At 35.9% G+C, this 21,518-nt stretch overlaps 1 protein-coding gene across 1 annotated transcript in view; it reads right to left on the bottom strand.

Annotated features, from left to right (window-relative positions):
* Positions 1-2,701: 2,701 nt before the first annotated feature.
* The window catches only part of LOC100370847 (vesicular inhibitory amino acid transporter), a 42,243-nt gene continuing 23,426 nt past the window's right edge, over positions 2,702-21,518 (bottom strand). The window contains exons 2-4 of the mRNA XM_002733825.4: positions 14,400-14,764; positions 6,670-6,824; positions 2,702-4,152 (exon numbers count right to left, since the gene is read on the bottom strand). Coding sequence (XP_002733871.2) covers positions 3,076-4,152; positions 6,670-6,824; positions 14,400-14,625 — 1,458 coding nt within the window. The 5' untranslated portion in view covers positions 14,626-14,764 and the 3' untranslated portion in view covers positions 2,702-3,075. The remainder of the gene's footprint in view (positions 4,153-6,669; positions 6,825-14,399; positions 14,765-21,518) is intronic.

The following is a 21,518-nucleotide window of genomic DNA, read 5'->3' as shown; positions in this document are numbered from 1 at the left end:
TGACGCACAACGCGATTTGAAATACAGGGTTGTGTACAGTTTGGATCATTTAAACAACGGATTTTCCACGTTTTCATTCCGGTTTTTGTACAATTTGGACTGTAATTTGCCCATTGAAAGTACAGTTGTGAAATAAACCGGTTTTGTGACTCATCATACTACTTGTAACTGTGGATATTTGACGTTCAGCGGTACGCGGCGGGACGCGGTGTATCATGTACGGCAACCGGCACAGCGACCTCAGTTCCAACATCTGACCTGGATATCTTTGATATAACCAAAGTTTTGTGACAGTATGACTGACAAGTTTTGTCGTTGTTCTGGGGTAAGTTTGATGGTGTAAGATCGGATTTTCGCATCGTTTTTGTGACACGTACATGATATGCCTTATCTCAACTCCGGCCGAAAGACTTTGCACGCCGTCGCTAATACAGTGGTTGGTGTACACTCGGCACAAATCTGTAGCTTTCGAAATTACCTTCATCATCTCATGTAATTTATTTACACATAGTGAAGAATTACAATACCATATATCGTCGTCGAATCCTGCGTTGTCCCGTGTTTTTTGAAATAGATGGCAATTACCCGGGTGCACTGCAATTTTGTCAGCTGCCGCTACCGGACACCGGTTGTTATTGGTGGCATACATTTTTGCCTGTGACTCATAGTTTTTTGCATTTTTATGTCAATAAATCCCTCAATTATATCTTGTACTTAAAGATCATGTTTTCTTTGTTGGAAGTTCGCATTCCATCTCAAAGTAACAACACTGAGAACATAGCGTTCTGGCGTTCGTGTAGGCACCTCACGGTGTTAAGGGACGGTGGTTTAGGTTTGTGTGGCGAACGACAATCACCCAACGACCGACGCTCACAACTTGGATCCCAACATTTACTAAAAGCAATATTATAGTTATATAACTTTTCAGATGTTTTTAATTCAGTATTTTTTTCAATATTCTTCTAAAATTCAACCACTATATTTCCCTAAAAATCAAATAATACCGGTTTTATGTATTTCCGTATTAAACCTGTAGTCAATTCATGTTCCAGGGCCACTTGGTTTAGCCGTGCATTATCAGCCAATATACCATGGATTGCATATGCAAATTTTGTGTTTGGACCAATCAAATCAATGGATTAACACCATCAATATACTGGTATAATATAATTGTATATATAGTACTCGTCATTTATAAGACGCTGACCGAAAGTTTGCCGCACGCATTCTCCATATCTTTCAAGTTGCGCAATTTTCTACTTAAAATCATCCATTTGTTCTGCATAATCTTTGAAACATGAGAATTATATCAACACTGAGATATGAAATCCTGCGTCATCAACATGATATGTTCGATTAAGGCCGATATTTCTGCAAGCATATCTTATGAAACATAGTTCCAGTGTTAAATAATGCATTAAGGGCAAGACAGTAGAATTGTAGAATCATTTTAGATTTCTACAGATCTCTACAGACAAACGGAATATCGGAAACCATGATTTAAGACGCTATTATCGCGAATCGCTAAACTCATCTGATTTACAATAATCCAATAATATATAATTGTAATATTTATTCAGGTATTAAATAAACTCAAGGTTAATACAGGGCTCGAGCGCGTCAGCAAATACAATCATTGTGTTACATATATATGTATAAATTATGTATGTGTATTTATAATTATTAATTTCGACCAATAATTCAACAAAATACGGTTTCTTACTAGTCAATTGTCCATGACTACAATAGTCTTCATATTGATATATCTTGATACTAGAACTGCGCGTGTTTTAATTAAATCGGTGAATAGTAATCAGAATTATATTGGAAATTTCGTTGAATTAATATTAATGCGAATGGGTTTTCTGAACTGAAAATAGATTGGCTCAAAAACCTAGAGATGGGTGATTTTCCTTTTTTCTATACTATCACAATTTTGACTATAATGCTAATAAATGTCTATTACGTCTGTAATTAAGAAAGTTGTCGACTTAAATAAAATTAAAATTATTCCAACAGCTTAATTTGCCTAGGGTACAATGAGGTAGGTTGGTATGGAGAGAAAAACAAACAAACTCTTTTTTTGGTCTGACCATTCATCAGACAGTGCTGGATGAGACCATATCAAGCCTAAGTCACAAACGCAATTATTAACTTAATAAATATCTACCCATCATGATGATGCCGTGGGGGCTGCGCCACCATCGACTGGTAGTTTGTGTCACGCAGTCAACGCAGTAATTAGAAAATCTTGCAAATACAATTAGCTTTGAGGGACTAATTGGTAAGTAGTGATTCAGATGAATATACTAACTGGAAACTCGTAGAATAATTAAAGTATCAGTTATCGATTTCTTTTGAGTTGTGATCAAAATTAAGTTTGGGGTAATCTCAGGAATCGATAAGCTGAAGTGATGTACGCCCTTGAACTCGTCACACTTTCTGATTATCATTGTCCGGAACGAGTTGATTACCCCTGGCAAATACCGCTAACGCGGGAATATATTCATAAGAGCGACTTGTATCCTGGGTAAAACTTCCCAAGAAAATAATTTTGGTTTATCATCGACTTGGCTAAACAGAACCATAAATGAGTCCGCCATATAATGATATTGGTCGCTGCCAGATCATACCAATATTTTAAAACCCATGCATTTCATCGAAGTAAATCGCAAAAAAACAACGAAAAAAAAACATCTCATTACCATTCATTCCATGTGGCAATGATTGAAACCAAGCTAATTTAGCTGGCTCACTGCCACACGCATTTATTTCATCTGATCTGAACAATATAACAAGCTAGTTGTTGAAAAATAGTAATATAACATAAAATCGTATTTATGAGTGTTGTGATATGTATGGGTATCAACACAAGAACACAACTGTACATGAAATACTTGTACAACTCGCATGCTGAAGTAAGAATACTAGTAGTACAATTGATCAAGTTGTGGCCTGTATTCGTTTTACATGACTGGTGACCTTCGCCCCAGCGTGGGCCAGGTGCCTCTACTATCAATAGTATTTTACTGAGGATGCGAGATGTACATACAGGGTCTTGTGTGCAATGTTTACCTATTGATCTTGAGTGTATATACGTACAAGCACTTTACAACTGTATACTAAACCAATGCCTCCTCCAACTAAACCTATAAGTATGATCGCGATATCTGCAAATATATGGTAAAACCTCAGGCGACCTTTTTTCAATTGCATATGGAAAATGCAAGGAAATATAAAATCCAGCCAAGGACTAGTAAGACTACCTGTTACCCCCATGAGGAGGGTGAAGTGGGGAATGCTGACAGCTAAGAGCAAAGTAAACAGAAGAAGAACAAATCGAAATATCATTGACCATATATGTAGTTTTTCGTCCGTATTATTGGGGTAACACGGGGGCAGAAAACTAAAATTCATACTTTCAATCGATGTTACAATGAGAAAAAACATCAGCGGGTATGATAAAAGCGATTTCACGATGAACAATATACTGACTGTGGTTTGAATGAAACCTAGTGGCAGATTATAAGTAATAAACTCTTGCGTATTGTCGGTGAAGGTCAAATATGCAAAAAAGGCATAGCCCATGTTTACAAGAGCAACAGCCAGGTAAGTGAAGTTAACCATACGTCCAAACTTCTGACGTTCCCTCATGCTTTCCTCGACCCCCGGCATGATGAACTGCGTGCCGAAGTTGAAGAGAATAACAGAAAAACTAATGGCAAAGTTCTCCGTATCAAACGGAGGCACAGTGTTCAACTTCCACTTGATGCTTTCACCAAAACTATACCACACCACACTAAACAACATGCCACCAATGGCTAACACGGCTATCAGACTCAGGTAGGATATACGGGTCAGGTTCTTGAAGAATACTGACGGCAGGACGACGAAGGCCGACAGACATATCCAGGATATTTTGGACAGACCTGCTACCGGAAACGTATCTACTAAAAGCGCCCCCGACAGTTCAAGATACAGGGTGGCAACTGCCGTTACGTCGACAATCGTGATGACGTTTACAAGATGGCTGCCCAGTTTGTTCCAGCATGCAACTGCAATATCAGGATATGAATTGCGCACGCGTACTTTCCTTGTTCCGCCTCCAACACCTCCTATATCTTCTTCTTCATAAAGGCAATCGACCAAGATCTGATAATGAAATAAAACGAACGAAATGTGGATGTAAGTGAATTAGCCTACCCTTCGTATCACAGTAAGCATTGGTCCTTTGGCATTGATTACTTTTGATTACGTTGGCAACCGAACGGAATCATGAAAAGCATTTATTGCCAGGGCAGTAAAAACAGCTCACCGAAAAGTACATATGATTAGAGCAGTGGTAAACGACTCATTTGCAGTAAAAATGAATCAAATGTTGGCGGTAATTTTTACGAAAATTAGATTTAGGAAGCAGTTCATTGCTTCTTTTATATGAGCGGAGATTTAATTATAGGTCACATTACGTGCCAGTCGCTGTGCATTGCTGTATAAAACACTAAGTAAAATGATAGTGAGTATGTTAGACAGCGTGTTTTTTGGGGGTTTTTTTGGCTATAATAGATTATTCGTGTGTTTTTGTACTTTAGCGGCCGTTCTGAAAAAACAAAATGTACATCTTCCCAACAGTGAAAAAATACAAGAAAATGTTCATGGTTTTAAAATAAAGACACCGAAGAATATGAAATGATTTTCTCGATTGTACTCAACTGGTGATTGTGGGCGGTCTTGAGCTCCTACTTTAGAAAATGGTTACAAAAAAGGATAAACAAATTAATTGTTGTATGGACGTACACAGTACACCAAAATACTTTTTTGTCAGTGACGCTATATCTAAAACTGTATTCCTAGTACAATATACTGTGCTGTGAAGATAACTCTGATATATACACAGTTTAGGAAGTAAAATCTATACAGCTAACTTTTCGATCGCGCAATTTATAAATAACTATTGGCCACATTTACTGTATTTAACAAAAGCATGCTTTTCTGGCCAGAAATGTTTAGTTAGAAATGTTTTTGAACCTATAACCAATAATTACATGGTAAGCATTGTGACTGAATCTTTTACATTGAAATGAGTTTCAAAAACAATTCATTATTTTTGTTAAACATTTCTCTCGCATATCTCAAGATAAACACGTCATCAACAAATACATATTTAATAAGTTTGTAGTGTTGTTTGTCGCTTCTTTTACTACTTCAGCGTGAACAACATCGACTGTTTGAATGAAATGTATCACCCAAATAAATTATGCAAAGGGGCACGCCGTGAGCGACCCCTCATAAGTAAATAAATATGTGTTGCCACCACCAATAACTGCACCGTTCGTTGTATGGACATAACGACAATTCTTATTGTTTTCCCTGAGAGCCACATATTTTTTTTTACTTTATGTGACATTGTTCAAAACCCATTTTTTCAATCAATAAACAGCGATTAAAATCTAATCTTACATGTGTTCAATTGACATGACTGTAGTCTTAAGATAAATAATCACAACGTAGATATGATTTGGAAAGTTCCTCGCAACTTGGAGTAATATTCAGATCCGGTAATATGCGTCATTAGCGTTCCAATCTACTCAAATGAAATTATGCAAATCCTATACTTTTTTTTAAATAAACGCTGAGATCTCGTTGAGAGCCCCTCCGCCCCACAACACCCCGCCAAATAGTGTTTCATTCTATTTCATCACGTCCGATGTTCTGCTGATCTATGTAACCGTAGTATTTGGATAGTGGACGCATGCGCAGTGATGACCGAGAATGGTACACAGAGGGTAGAAACCAGTATCCTGATCCCAATGACGTCTCGGCGGCAAGTTTGCAGATAGAATATATTACAATTTCCAGGTTTCAGGATACTGAAATGCCTTGCTTGGATTTCTCATTAGACTCAGAACTAACTTAAAAACGCTGTCAAGTCATCAAGGAGTGTTCAGGTGTTGAATTGTACTTCGATTGTAGATATCCTAAAACCTGGATAATGTAAAGCTTCTACCGGATTATAGAAATAACGATTGATCTCTATTACGACCAGACTCAAATAACGCCATATAAATAGGCTAAATTGTCATAATACATTACATATATCTCGAAACAGATTGATTTAGTATCGATTGTGATTATAGTAAATGTTTCACTTTCAGATACCTGAGGCTAGAAGTATGAATACCCAATTTATTTGATCTATTTAAATCTGACAACAATATTACTTTTATCATGTATATTAGAATACCATATCGCTTAGAACTTGGTAATGGCCATTTTATATTAAAATAAATTTGATTTGATTTTTAATCGCACTCGATTCATTCAAACATCAAAGCGGACCTATACTACGCGTTAATTGTTTACTGGTTTTTAATTTCGCTTTTTTTACTGATCATACGATATAACTCATTGTTTCCCTGGCAAGTTCTTGAACTTAAAACCCAGTGAAAATTCTCTAAATATCAAAATAGTGAAATTGAATGCCAGTGAAAATAAATGGTTTTACTGTACGTGTATTATTTTTCTCTTAGTATGACGTCAGTAGACACGAATGATTGGCGCCAAAATCGTGTAGGCAAGGATCACTGATTCGCAACTATATATCAAGACCCGTAGGCGAAGGTAAAATTCACAACTCCGGTTGTAATCACTAGCGATTATGTTCAAATATACCTTGCTTGTGTAGTTCCCTAGCAGCAATACACCCGCGATGGTAAGAATGGACGCGATGCCGCTTTGTTTGACGGTGTACGGCAGACTGAGTATGCCAAGTCCTTGCATACAGTTGCCGACATTCCAACCTGCTTGCCATGCTGACGACGAGCCGACTGTAAGATACAAAAAATAAGAGAACGTTTAAAGCGTCAGTCAAGTGTACTTGAGTGCAGATTCTCGGAACATAAAAAGTCTGAAAGTGGGCAGTCAATCTATGCACTTATAAGTGTACTTTGTTCTGCGGTTGGATGATGTGTGCTTCAATGTGAATCATTTTCATTTGAGATTTCAAGTTTACATCCACGACATGTAAATGTGTGTATCTATTCAAATTCACGTAATAGGATGTATCTTATCTGTATACATATCTGCGTATCAGCGCAAGTGAGCCTTTAATTTGGCGCTATTAAATATAAATGGACGGAAACAATAACGTTTGTCCCCAGCTGAGTGGGATGGTAGCCAGGCAATAAAGGCCACGTATCTAGGCAAAAACAGATACTTTATATGCATATCATGTTTATTGGTATTAAAATTGACATTTTGCAGGATATTGCAACCTTCCGATGCATATTGAAATTCGCATTAATGACGTGTAATGGAGTATAATACATATGTTATGTATAATTATACATTATTACTGTTAAATTACTTTCCTAATTCACTCATTATCCTAGCGGTGAAACTCTAATGTCATCACGCCATTACCTTCTTTTTATGACCTTTCTGGTGAAAAGTCCCCTTCTAATGGATTATTAGTTTGTACTACTATTATGCATCAATGAAAAAAGGCATCGAGAAAACAATGGGTATTTTTTTATGTTTTTACTCATAGTGCTCTCTTTTGTTGTGTGTGCGTTGAGTTATATCGATGCACTGCACTACACTACACTACACTACACTACACTACACTACACTACACTACACTACACTACACTACACTACACTACACGACACTACACGACACTACACGACACTGAACTGCACGTACGCCAAACACGTTTCTAAATTTTCCCAGAATTTTATTTAATATGCGAAAAAAAGGCCAAGCTCTGGTTTTCGTAAATCTCACAGTGGAAATTAAATATATACATAATTCACACTCAATTCAACGTTCCACAGACTAACTTGTTTGATTTGTTGATAACAATGAGTGTTCACAAGCGGTGCAGTTCACATATGTGTCGCACTTCGCAAAATGTTCACTTTCGTGATGGTTTCGTCAGGTAAAGGTTAAAGGTGTTTCTGGTGTAATATATATAGCTTTGGATAATTATGCAAATTAGTCATGTACAATTATAGCCGGGGATTCGACACGAGTAATCGAGCAGTACATGGACGCACATGTTACCATATATCCTCAACAAAAGGGTCTATGTTGTTACGTACAACAAATAAAATATCATTTCGAGTGACAAATAAAGACTTGATCGAAGTTTTGAGAATTAATTTTGGCTTGAAATTTATTTTATGGATTTAATAAAGATATCATAGGGTGACAGAGCGTATACTGCTTCGTATGACTTTTTTAGTAATCATTTCGTTTTTTCGTGTGCTTCCGGTGGAAGCAGAGCAAACACAGCTGGGCGTGTTGTACGATGGAGCCGAGGAGCTTAGTGTTCATATCTAATCAAAATGAATGCCGCTTCCTTGTTCAATCAGCATACCGGGAAGGTGTTTGAAGACCGAAAAATAAAGACAGAGATGAAGAGGCCTTAGCGATTTTTTGCCTCAGCGTTTTAAATTTTAAGCTGCGCTTTTCTATTAATAAATTGCTATGTTAAACCTTCCTCTTTCTGAAATGCACACGAACACGACACTAATTAAAATTTACTAAAAAGACTTCAACTGAAATCACTCATCATAATATACACAAACCTAACCGAGTTTCAGTCGTATCGTTCCACATCATTTGCTATATCCGTTACGGAAATGATTCCCTATAGGGTTCCGGCAGTTTACTTGAGAATTCCGGTATGAATAAATAAAACAGGTTTAAATCTTACTTTCATTGAACGCGGGACGGTACTTCTCAGACGATATGACAATTCACAATACTATGAAGTGATTGCTGGCGATTTTGTGCATTTTATTTTCACAAAAAAACAACGCAAAGCGTGCGTGATTACAAATGAACCATTAATCCACAGTCTTACTGAGATTGAATTTGAATGTACCTCACTATAATGTACGTTACTGTAGTTTATATGCACAATTTGGCCACTTTGAGCAAAAACAAATGTATTTTAGTTTTCATATGCAGACATACAGACAGACTACGAGTCTTGTCAGAAAAAAAACACACGAGTCTCAAAGATATTCAGCGTTCTTCAGCTCGTCAGAAAGTTTCAATTTGATTTGGTTTTAAAGTTCCATTTTACATGTTAAGGCTGTGTCATATTTTCACATTACATACATTCTATGAGCTGTTCACCTGATCAACTGAAAAAAGTGGAGCGAACGTCTAATTTGCATACTCCTTTACCTGCATTCACCTGACATACAGAAATTTATTAATCTGGTATAAAGTATTATGTCTAACATACAGTGATTAATATTGACATTGCGTCATCGCTTTAAAAAAACAAATTACACTTCTCATCATATGAATATAACCTTGCAAATTATGCAAAGCGCTGGGAAAACTGCATTGTTGAGTTTATTCATAGACCCTCCTGGAGAATCTAGGGTTTATTTCAATACTTTTAAAACAAGGAAAACAAAACAACATTCTCCTAGAGTCAACAAACGACACAAGTGTACTATAAGGGTTTAATGTACATGAAAACAATTTCAATGCGACTTTTTTTCTTCAGAATCCCTTATCTGAATACTCTTCACGTAACGATGAAATATCATTCATACATTTAATGTGTTCATGTCCTGGGGCCATCGCCACCGAAAGATAGATTCAGCTACATCCACAGAATTTAAACGTGAATTAACTTGAAATAAACACCGATTGTGTGCGGATTATAAAAGCAAGTATCATAAAAATCTTCTGAATCGGTTAATTTGAAAAAAAAATAGTTTTTCAAAAAGTCGATAATTATATTGAATCTCTGGTGCTATACATATTTTGGTAAGTCGACAAATAGCTCTCATTTTAATCGTATTCCACGCCAGTGTCACGTGGCAGTAATTTCCTGCTAAAACCAGTTAGTGACCTGCAGCTCAAGTTATATTGATATTATTATTTTTAATGCAATTGTTTTTTTTCTTAGTATATACCAAGTCAGCTTATAGTATCAACGTAGTTGTGATAACGCTAATGTAATTACATGCATGGCGCCGATGTCATTTACATTTGTTCAGGTAGTGTATATTTCATATACAGAACGACTGGACGATTTTGTTGGCTAAAACACGCGTAGACGGATATACCTTTTTACGTTGTACATACATAATAGTTCGTTAAACTAATATATATATATTTAGCCGAAATAAAGTAAACAGGTGAATTATTTTAATCACATGGTATGCTACACACGGTATAAGTATTATATTATCAACACCCAAGCGATTACGTCGTAATAATTACAGTTCTAGTGAAAATAGCGTTAAAAGAACACCGCTGATCTTTATCTAAGACATCGCTTGGCTGTTACTGATTGTGCCATTTTTGGCAAGACAAAATGAATCTGTGTTATCACATTTGCATAATCAGATGTAAATATATAAATAATATTAGTGCTGCACCCCTGGTGGGTAATATACATAGTTTTATTCGCGTTAATGGTTATATCTTACGGAGCTTATAAATATGGCACGCATTACTGTGTGTGACCTATCGAAACACGTGTTAAGGCAAAAGATGCCTGGAATTCAGATTGACATGGCGCGCCCTGACATCCATAAAAATTTCAGCAAGGTTTGGAGAATATTTTGTCGATTGAAAATGTTTTCTGCACGTCTTGAGGTACGTTATATATTTATGACCTATTCAGTTGCACAGTGCTATGATATCAAATGATTATAAACCGAAATGAAATGATGCAATTCAGAAAATGATATCAGTTATAACATACTCCCATACGTGAGAAGGATGAACTCAAAGTCTTCTGAAATCAAAATTAACTTATTGTACAAGTCGTCGATCTAAAACTATGTTATCTATATCGAAAGATCAAGAATACTGTTTTTATTCAGTTTTAGATTAAAATATATAGTTTATTTGTATCCCATTTCCGTACGCTCACCATGACCGATAAGCACCCCCTTGTAATTTGCAATGGATCGTACGTGTTTGAGTGTTATTATTGACTTCGCAGTGTACGCGTGCGTTGGTGGATATTTCATCTCTTACTAAAGCTGCAAGCTACCAGATGCAATATTATAAATCTTGCGTTTTCACATCACGCAAATACATCTATTTCACCCATGACCGATTCCGCTTCAAGTCTTAATATAAGCCAGTAGCTTAAATCTGAACATAAATCAAGCTTAACTCTTTACATGTAGTCGGTGTTCTTATATCGTGAAGTGTAGTACGTTTCACATGACCGCGGCCGCGGTTTTTGCCTCCCGGCTTAGTTATTTTCACAGCGCTTATATATAATTAAAGGAAGATAGACGTCAGGTAGCCAACGTTCTAATAACTAACCGCTCTTTAGAACGCCCCAGCGCCGATTAGAAAATGTTATATGAACGATGTTGTGGGTGTGATACAGGATAAGACACATACATATGTAAAAAATGATCGTGAATATTATGATAGCTATCAACCAGCCAGCAGACCCTAAAAAGAGGAAACATGGTAAATGCACTTATATATGAAGGACATAGTTATGAAAAAACCGCTTATAAGTTGTCACATGTTACCAATGTGTGGGTGTAGCCTGTGGCGTGTGAATACACAGATCGCGCTAGACGCCTTCTCGTATATAATACACAGTGGCTACTGCAAAGCATGCGCAGAGCTGAGAGATATTTATTTTGTGTATACGAAAGCTTTAAGAGACCCGCTCTCTCGATGACGTCATATTGGCGTCTTATTGTTTCTGACTGATACGATTACATTTTTTCTCCTTACATTTCTTTTTTTTTAAAGTGCATTTAATCGGATATGAAATGTTTTTCTTATTGAATTAATATTTTTAATCCGTCTTGTCTTGAGTCCTTGTATTAGAATCCTGTTCTAGTAAATGCATCGTAGATAGCAGCTGGCATCCCAAACAGTCATACGTTAGAGAGCAGCTACGAGATGAATAGATTCGAGGTCGACAAATGTATTATTTTCGAAAAAAAGGGAGTTCGATCATTCTAAAACATAGTATATATAACAATTGGTGAACTGGGAATCAATGTATTGAATGCTACATTTGTATGCTGGGGAGAAGCGGTCGGGGTATATATTTTAATTTTCAAATTCAATTAATACAAAATGTGATATTTTTTCTACTCATCGATCTGTTGAATTATATTAATATGATGTGTTATATAAAGCATTGAAGTGGTTTGTCGTTGCATTATTCGATTTATTCTCCGCGTGCAATGTGGTAATTATGATTGCAACTTTTAAATGAATTTCTGAGAAAATTCGAAAAAAACATATCGACATTGACCCACGCTTCCTACTACCGCACTTCTTAAAGTGATCGTAGCGCTATTATTACTTGGTGAAATTTATTGAATCCCGACTATTGACCACTGGTATTGCCTCTGTCTTAAAAAAGTTGAAGCAAAAGATTTTTGTTTCTGTTTTCCCAGGAAACAAGATGTGTAGATAGAAAGAATACCCGTTACTAGTGTTCACAATGACGTTTCAGGTGCACATATTTTGACGTGTGTCTGTGTGATGCTCATGTATATTGAACGTGATCCACTTGATTCAAAAGTAGTACTACGATGCCTCGTGTCATTAGTTTTCAGTGACATTTAATCAAAGTATCGTCTTTCATCCGTCGTGCGAAGAAATGATGAGGTGACGCTTTTGTTCTCCATAAGAGGCTTTGTAAGACTTTTCATTTTAATTCTTTCCATGACTCTTGACATTGAAGATACCCACAAACAACAGATATACTTCAAATTACCGACAATGATTCTGCATATGCTTCGCGGAGATGGACTTGACGTTGGAACACATTTGGACAGCATACCTCGTTTCACCGCGTGCTAAGCACTTGTGCATCGTGTGACACGTACGAATGTATTACGTTCAACAATGCGGAAAGAAATACTTTCTATAATAATGTAGTCCATATGTATTATTAAATTATAATTGTTGCTTATAGTAAGGTATACTCTCTAGAACCGGAAGTACCAACCACAGGGTAATCATGGGTAAATTATGCATGCCGACAATATTGCCTTGGCAATAATCTCATTAAGCGTGACGTACCGCCCTATCTTTAATCCAATAAGTTGTTCCGATCTTGGTGGGGGAAATTTGACTCTCCACGAGTAGGCCGGAAAATCTTAGTTTTCTGAATTTGCGATTGTGGAAATGCTACTCGTACTTTTACAATTCATGCTTCATTTGCCGTTTTTTTATTATATACAACACACGAAATACTCCGTTATAGACGTATGCGTGTCATGAACATGGCTATTATTGATTCTCTGAAACATATGCTATGCACGCCTTTCCCAGGTTATTATGTGACACTCTTCTATCTTATCGCGTTTTCCTATAATCATTGAAACAAACAATGTCAAGAATTATTCTATGGAAATTGAAACAATTTGGTCAAAAGCACGAACAACGAAATACCCACAGAGATCGAAATCGTTGACCAATTTATTTGAGGAAAAAAACACTGGAAAAGAAAGTCTCACGGGTCGATGACTGAAGTGCTAATGAGAACAAATCAATGATATGCGGCAAAAGCGACGTCAGATACGTGGATATATGTCCGTTAATGGAAACATATGTTCATTACCATCATCTGAGACTGTTTACGTTTTGGAAGACAAGGTACACAATAGTATACGGTACACCCGGCGTCGTGTCACATTTCGTTTCTATTAACTTGTTATTTAATAGCTGTCATTTAGGCTCATAAAATGAATGTTTTATTCATCGTAAAGGTTAAAAACTCGTATTGTTTGAATTGCACTGGGTGGGATCATTTACTGAGAAACACACAAAACAATTCTATCTCAGAAGCTAATACTCACTTCAGAGTGTTAATGAAAAGTTTGCAATCGTGTATTTTTTGATTGGACATGATTAATTTTATAGTTTTCGTAGTGCCAGTCAGAAGTAAGTGACTGTTGATATCCCCCGCTACCAACAGGTTTGAAACAACTAGAAAAATATAGACGATACTACATCTTCTGGCAGACCACGGAGCATATACTGTTTATTTTATCGTTTCAGATTATGAGTCAGTGCCCTTAAAAGCATACGTCGAGAAGACGAGTATACGTATTGCTTTGACACTAAACCGATTTTGTTTTCAACAACGTATTTGTGTTATCGTGACATCTATATACAAGACTTTCTAGTTCGAGCATCAAGGTCACTGTTGATGATAATTGAGAGTAACATAAATATTCAATGTGCACGGTCATGATGCGTATGATCCCTCCCACGTAACGAGAAAATACTGATATGATCTGCCATTATTGATAGAAATCGGGATAATAGATGCATTGACTGATTTAGATTGTGATATATTTGTTTTAAATATAATGGAACTTCCCACGTTTCCGAATACGAATCTTACATTAGTATCTGGGCTTACCTTTTTCGTATTCATTCAATTTATCCAAACTTCCCGGTAGAGATCCTTTCGATTCTTTGCCGAACACGTCACCGTTTGACTCCTTGGGACACAGCTCTATGTCTTCTCTGTTTTCGTAGAGGTCTGCGTCACCGTTGCACCCGTTGCACCCGTTGCACCCGTTGCACCCGTTCCAACCGAAAAACATCGTCTTGAAAAAGTAACTGTAATAGCGTACCTTATCCATGTTATGTTAGGCACGGTCTGCTGTTATCACTCAGCCAATTCGGTCCGACTCATAAGGGTGAAATGCAAACTTATCAATAGACGTCTCAGAAAACACGGCTAATTCTTTTATCCAGCAGGAGTTGGTACACCACTGGGACCTGATTAGTGAAGCAAAGCAGATACACACTGTGTAACAACCACTGATACCTTGGAGACAGCGTCGAGCAATCTGATGGCCCGAAACGTCTTCAAGGGCCAATTTAAACATAAATAGAACCATCACTTTTTATAGCATCTTAGGGGCACATTTTAAGACATATATGGCCTTTTTAGGATCGTATTAGTTCAATCAAATAAATTGTCTTGAATGTCCTAACTCGATTATTACATTTGTCACATTCACATTAAATGTATTAACGCTAACGTCATTTGTTACTTTACTCTCTGACATGTTCACATATTTTATGAATGATTATTAATTATCGCTATTGAACTTCTTCAATTACACTTACGTTGTATCCAGACATGTAGCTCATTGATTCATTATGTTTTATGCGAAAGATACATTGATTACCGCTAATTAGACACACACTAGGGTAAACTTTGTTCTATGACGTCACACGAGTGTAACAATCACAGATTTAGTCAATGTATGTATATGTATATATTTAAACACAATACTCACGGCATAGCTTAAATAATTAAACCCATACTGTCTTCATCTGTTCGTATCGGGCTGAAATCTATATCTAAATGTTTGCACGGCTTCTTGGCTATGTGGTACCACTTGTAAAAGCATAGCATCTTCATTGAGATATAACCCTAGCATAATGAGTCTTAGCTATGAATTTGACTCCCTAGACTGTTGAGAAATATAACAATCCCGCTCAAAGCCATTCATACGGCAGTTTTTTGTTTTTGTTTTTTAAGTCAAAACACAAAAACCGATATGTTGGAATATATCTACAGAATTTCTGACTACTGTAATCGATATAAAATCATGCTGACGGAAGAAACGTTTACCAGATTCAAGTTGTAAAATGTGCCATTGTCCTTTTAGTGTCCGTAAATTCGGCGACTCGAACTTGATGTCATAACACACGAAACTAAAACGAATCCCTCCATTGCGATATAATTAGCACATTAGAGTACGATCAACATATTGAGTGTAAATGACATGTGACATAATGTAAAGAATCATTCTGTAGAACCACCTACACATTCGTTAAAATCAATACCACAAGTACGTGACCATTATTTGAAACACTCTGTCCAATTAACCCTTTAAACACCGATGTCAAATTGTATCACCGTTCACAAATCAAAGTTACATAATTGTTTCGAGATTTCTTTTTTCGAAAATGATGATCACGACCTGTAGCCAATCAGGTCCATTTGATCCAAAATAACCAAAACAATATGGAAATATGTATAGAAATGAGAAAAAAATCTCGCATCACAATGATGACGGGAAAATCGAGTTAAACCGAGTTGCTCACGTATATAGCGATAACTTGCAACTTCAATATCTAATTCTGTCAAAGATACACGTTTCTGGGTTGACATTGATCGAATTAATTTTTATCTGCCTATTACGGACCAGTGAGTTTTTTTTCTGAAGACACTACTTAATACGGCGTTCGCTCTAACACAGAAAATGTCATTACGCTTCACGCAGCAGTACCCACTGCTAATGTTTCTTTCATTCGCTCTACGTGGTTAAATAGACAGCTATGAATAAAATCTTGATATTTTTAACGCACGTGAACGAATTAAATAGGCATGTCCGAACTACTACACTGGAATGAAAATCAATCAGATACAAGAGTGAAAGAAATCGAGTTATTTTTTTTAAAGTGGTGTGTAATAAACTAGTTTCCTAACGAAGAAAAAGGGAACGGGATTCTGACTCCGCTCTTAGTAGGTTCAAGGAGATGAAACATACACGGAACGGAAATCGTACCCGCTGACATATACGTCGTTTTATGGCGTTGCGTTGTCTTTCACGTGACGTCTAAGGTCGTTTTTTGTCGAAATGTGTGTAATCGTAATTCCGTTTGAATTCACAGGCGAAATTTGTTTCCCTGTACGAATTGCGCTTTCTAGTTCTACACCATACACCATAGTATATATCATATTTAGCGACCGTGTGTATGAGGGTAATCCCCCCCCCCTAAATAAACTGTTCTGAAGACTTGCTTCCATGATATTTATGACTTTGTAGATAATGTAATAATTAATAATAATATAATAGTTGATAACATAGCATTTTCGGTTTTCATTCTAATTCATTGTTGTGCATCATCGCGCAACTGGTCGAAGTCGTTTATTATTTAGTATACGCATGCTCAACACTCCACGGATGCATTGTGTGAGAGATATGTTTTAGTGCGCTGTCGTCATAACTGCTATAATTGTAACTTTCAAGTCACGGGTATATGGACTAAACGTTTCACAGCCCGATACATAGCACATATGTACTTCATAAAACTTTGGTTAGAAAGACAGACGTCGACGTTTCATTCGGTAGCCTTTAAACCCTAGATTCACCAAGACCCGCGTTAGCGTAATCACGGGTTATCAAATTATTATTATTAACAGTGTTAACAGTTGGTTATTACCGGGAGTATTATTAGCATAATTGGTCTAATGACATTCACAGCTAATCATATAACTGGCGAATATAACGAGGTTCACCATTAATTCCGACTGGAATTATGTACATCATCTTTTTTCCAAGTGTAGCCCTATAAATTCCATGTTCCTTTTTAGGGGGAATACACAAAATAACATGAACAGTGTATTCTTAGACATGTCTATTTTTGTCTTTCAAAATAATTAATTCATAATGTTCTGTTTGAGATTTTAAATTACAATACAATTCAATTTTATACAATATTATTGCAGTACAAGACAATCCAATATTCAATTATACAATGAATAATCGCATTAAATCACCAGCACATAAACAATAATTTTTGAAAGATCCTCATCAAAAACACAATCACATCCCAAAACAATCATGCGTGTTTATATTATTGAAATCTCATGTAGAAAATCTCACATATCAAACGTTGTAGATCAGCGACTGATTTTTATTGCAAAATAATAAACGACTGAACGGACATTTATTGTATCATTTGCATCCATTGGAACCCACATTAACCACCATCTTCTACAATACACACAGCCAAATATGTGATAAGGAATTTGATTCAATATACTGACAACAATCTGAGGCAACACCCCTACACCCCACGGGATTCTATATCGCGGAGAATCTATTTTATATTGCTATACATTGCAATTAAATAACCAAAGTAATTATGGAACAATCAACCGAGCCAAGGCCTTTGGGTTATTCAAAAAAGATGTAATAGGTTCCTCCAGTCTCTTATGTAAATGTGTTTAGTCATTTATTACATTACAGTGGACATGTGTATGTTCTGACAACATGCCCGCCCTCAGTGATAACAAATAGTTACCCAAATACACAGTTCCATGCATATTATAGATGCTCTGTGTGATTAGGCTTCAATTGCATGTTTTAAAAGGGATATTGAATAAATTATAATTATATAAACTATTTATTTGGAATTCAGATGGAATGACCGTACATTTGTAAACAATGACAAATCACTGTGTATATATTAGTGATCTCCCCTTGAATAACACACATTCATTAAATTATAGAAACCAGAATCACCAAAGAGTTATAATTTTTTACTAGTGGATTGCATGGCGAATAACTAGTATCAGCATTGTGTGTAGTGGTATACATCATGTTTATTAATTAGGTATCTGATTAAATAAAAACAATATTAACTTCGAGGACATATTGATGAGCACATACTTCACTCTTTGTGGTCATAAAACATGTCGTTAAATGTTAGTAGTAGCGCATATAAAATTTGATAGTTTCAATAAGTTCATGAAAATAAGAACGATGCCTATTGCCGAAATGTGCATTTGAAAAACCTTCTTCATTATTTTATTTTCATTGTGTTTTTTTATTTATAATGTGTATTACACGCCAGTGATGACATGTAAACATATCTAAACAAATTAGACATAATTGTCACACAAATTCTCTAAACACATAAGCACATAAATGTAACAAAGTTTTTTAAACATTTCATATCATTTCACCTGATATCATAACGGATTGAACGACCTAAGCGGCTAGCAAAAAAACGGTTTTGTTTTGCTGAAACTAATTGCCTTAGACGAAAATGTCATTTATAAAATAACTAATGAAGCATCTCGCGTCTAAACGATACTAGTCAATATCAATAACATTAACGTGGTGAATTAAATATTAATACTCTATGTTCTGTGTAGCTTAGTTCATGAGTTAGGTCAAACCTGAAATATTAAGCTGAGATAATTTAATAACACCGAGAGAATACGAAAACCGACAATACACTTTAAATTTTCACATAGTAGTGTATTTTTCATAATTCGCTGTTCGACATTGGATTTTTGCAGCTAAGTTACAATCATTTCTCCTCTGAGAATACAGAAGAGATGTCGTTATTCACATAACAGACCATAACTTATTCTAGTGGCAATTGATTCATGAAAATTTAATATGTATAATCACGAATAGGATTGTGTTCTATCGAAGCAAAAAACACGTGATTAACCTCAAACTGATCCCGAAAATTGCTTTTTATCAAAATCAACATTTTGCAGATCTGTGATTTTCTCGGAGCAGTAAATACACATATCCAAATGACTTGTTAGCTTGTTTGTTTTTTCTTTGAGTAGATCGGGGATGCGTGGAATAGGGAGAAGTTTCCAATGAAGAGAAACAACGTTATCACAAATGAGAACGAGCCCAGCTCGCTAATCAAACACTATATATAGAAATAACGCCTTACTGAGTTCGCCAATTCCTGCATATCATATCGAAATCGAATGGTTAAATTCATTAATCGTCACTATCGTACATCGAAGGCAGAATAAATGATGATAGCGAACTCAAATCGCAATTGCACTCAAGATATCCTTCTCGATACGGGTGTATGACGTCATATACAATTGAGACATTGAATAATGAATAGACATATTCATTCTTGTGGTAATAAATCTCAAAGCGCCGATACGTTATATAAGACAGCTCATTAAATTAATTGTTACCCTAATAATGGAATCATTTAATGAAGATAAGTACATTTTTAGTATACAAGTCATTGCATATTCGTGCGTTAGTTAAATATCCTTGATAAACAGACCTCATGTGGGAATGTTTACTTTCGACTCGGAGAAGCAAATTGCCGGTAAATTGAAAGGAAAACAATAATTATATTCAAGCAGTAAATTATAGAAGAAAATAAGTAGAAGGATCGACACAGCTTTGTTGTCATGCGTTATGTACACTGTGACTGAGACAACTTAGATATTTGATATTTTACTGACTCACCAACAGCTTAAGTGTTGATGTCGCGGAAACTATATGCCGGACACAATCAAACAAGTTGTATTAATGTCTTTTGTAAGTATGGAACATCATTTCCGTGTATGAAGAGATGAAGTTGATTAAAAAAAGTTAAAATTGATTGCGACAGAAAGCGAAGAAAGTCCCGAGTTTGAATAGGATGCGAAATATACATTTTGTAACGCAAGGCGATTTTATCAGCGTGGCAGAAATCCATTACGATCAAAAAGTCTTCCGGTGTTCCGATAGTAATCCGCAGTGGATCGACGTGTTATCTTGTTTCCAATGCATAATAAGAGGATTAAAGTGGAATACTGGTGGATTAAATCAACAATGTATTGTGTTGTTGTACGAAAATTATATTCCATGTGAAAGGTGCTTAAGTATTGTGTAGGCACGAACTGTAAACGCCAAAACACGGTACAGGTCCGATAGCTAAATAATACTAGAAATGTTCAGACTCAGGTACTCATGTATAGTTATAAAGTATGGTTTATGACACTTCACGGGGTCTTGGTATTCACATGGTGATTTCCTTTCTAGTGAGTTGATATGAGTTGTCAAACGCCAGTACAGTCATGGGTTTAGTTGATATTTTCTGCCATTTGGTTAACATATAAACAGTTTATATATTTTGAATAAAAGTACATTCATCATGTATAAATAGAAAAAAATGAGAGAAAGTTATAAAAGTGTTACCGCAAGACATATTTATATCACTGATTAGTGTCAAAGTCGCGGAATCCTCTTTATTATGCTCAACAATTCTACTGGTATTCCAACTTTAATGAAATACATATTATAACTTTATATTATAACTATATATTATGTAACTGCTTTTATGAAATGTGATCGACAGCAAATATTACTCGTCTTGAATGTAATGTGACCCAACCTCCACGATATCGAGTTTTGTTTCAATACCTTTCAATTACCGATTGCGTAGGCAATCTGACCTCTAGTAGTGTATTCTTATATAAACTTCATATTCGAAAATGTATTTTTGAACCTGCTATATTGAAAGTTTGGCGAATTACCTTCCAGAATGAAAAAAGCATTTTTTTCAGTATACTGGTATAATAACATGTATAGAAGAGTTGGAAAATCAAGTATGGCATGAGATTACTTAAGCGTGTCGCGGTGACAAAATCAAAGCAGGGATGCTATTGATTCAGCATATGCGCCGCTCTTTGATGTGGTGCGGTATACAGATACAGTCGGTGACATGCGCAGTGAAGCGCTATAATTGCTCACTGTGTTCGCTACATTGAGCTCTATAAGCCGAAAATTAAACTGATGGCACGTGTTATAAAGTTTTAATCAAGCGTTCGAACGCCAAACTTCACAGTGTATTGAGAGTCGTGCTAGCTTAACTGGAAAATCTAGATCATATATTTTACAGTGAGTCTAATCTTTAAACAAATAATATCATTCACTATGTACTATTATTATATACAATGAAACTAGGTTTC

This window comes from Saccoglossus kowalevskii, chromosome 6 (assembly GCF_978046115.1).
Source record: "Saccoglossus kowalevskii chromosome 6, keSacKowa6.1, whole genome shotgun sequence".
Taxonomy (NCBI): Eukaryota; Metazoa; Hemichordata; class Enteropneusta; family Harrimaniidae; genus Saccoglossus; species Saccoglossus kowalevskii.
The sequence above is the reverse complement of the archived record's forward strand: the minus strand, read 5'-3'. Positions and strand labels throughout refer to the sequence as shown.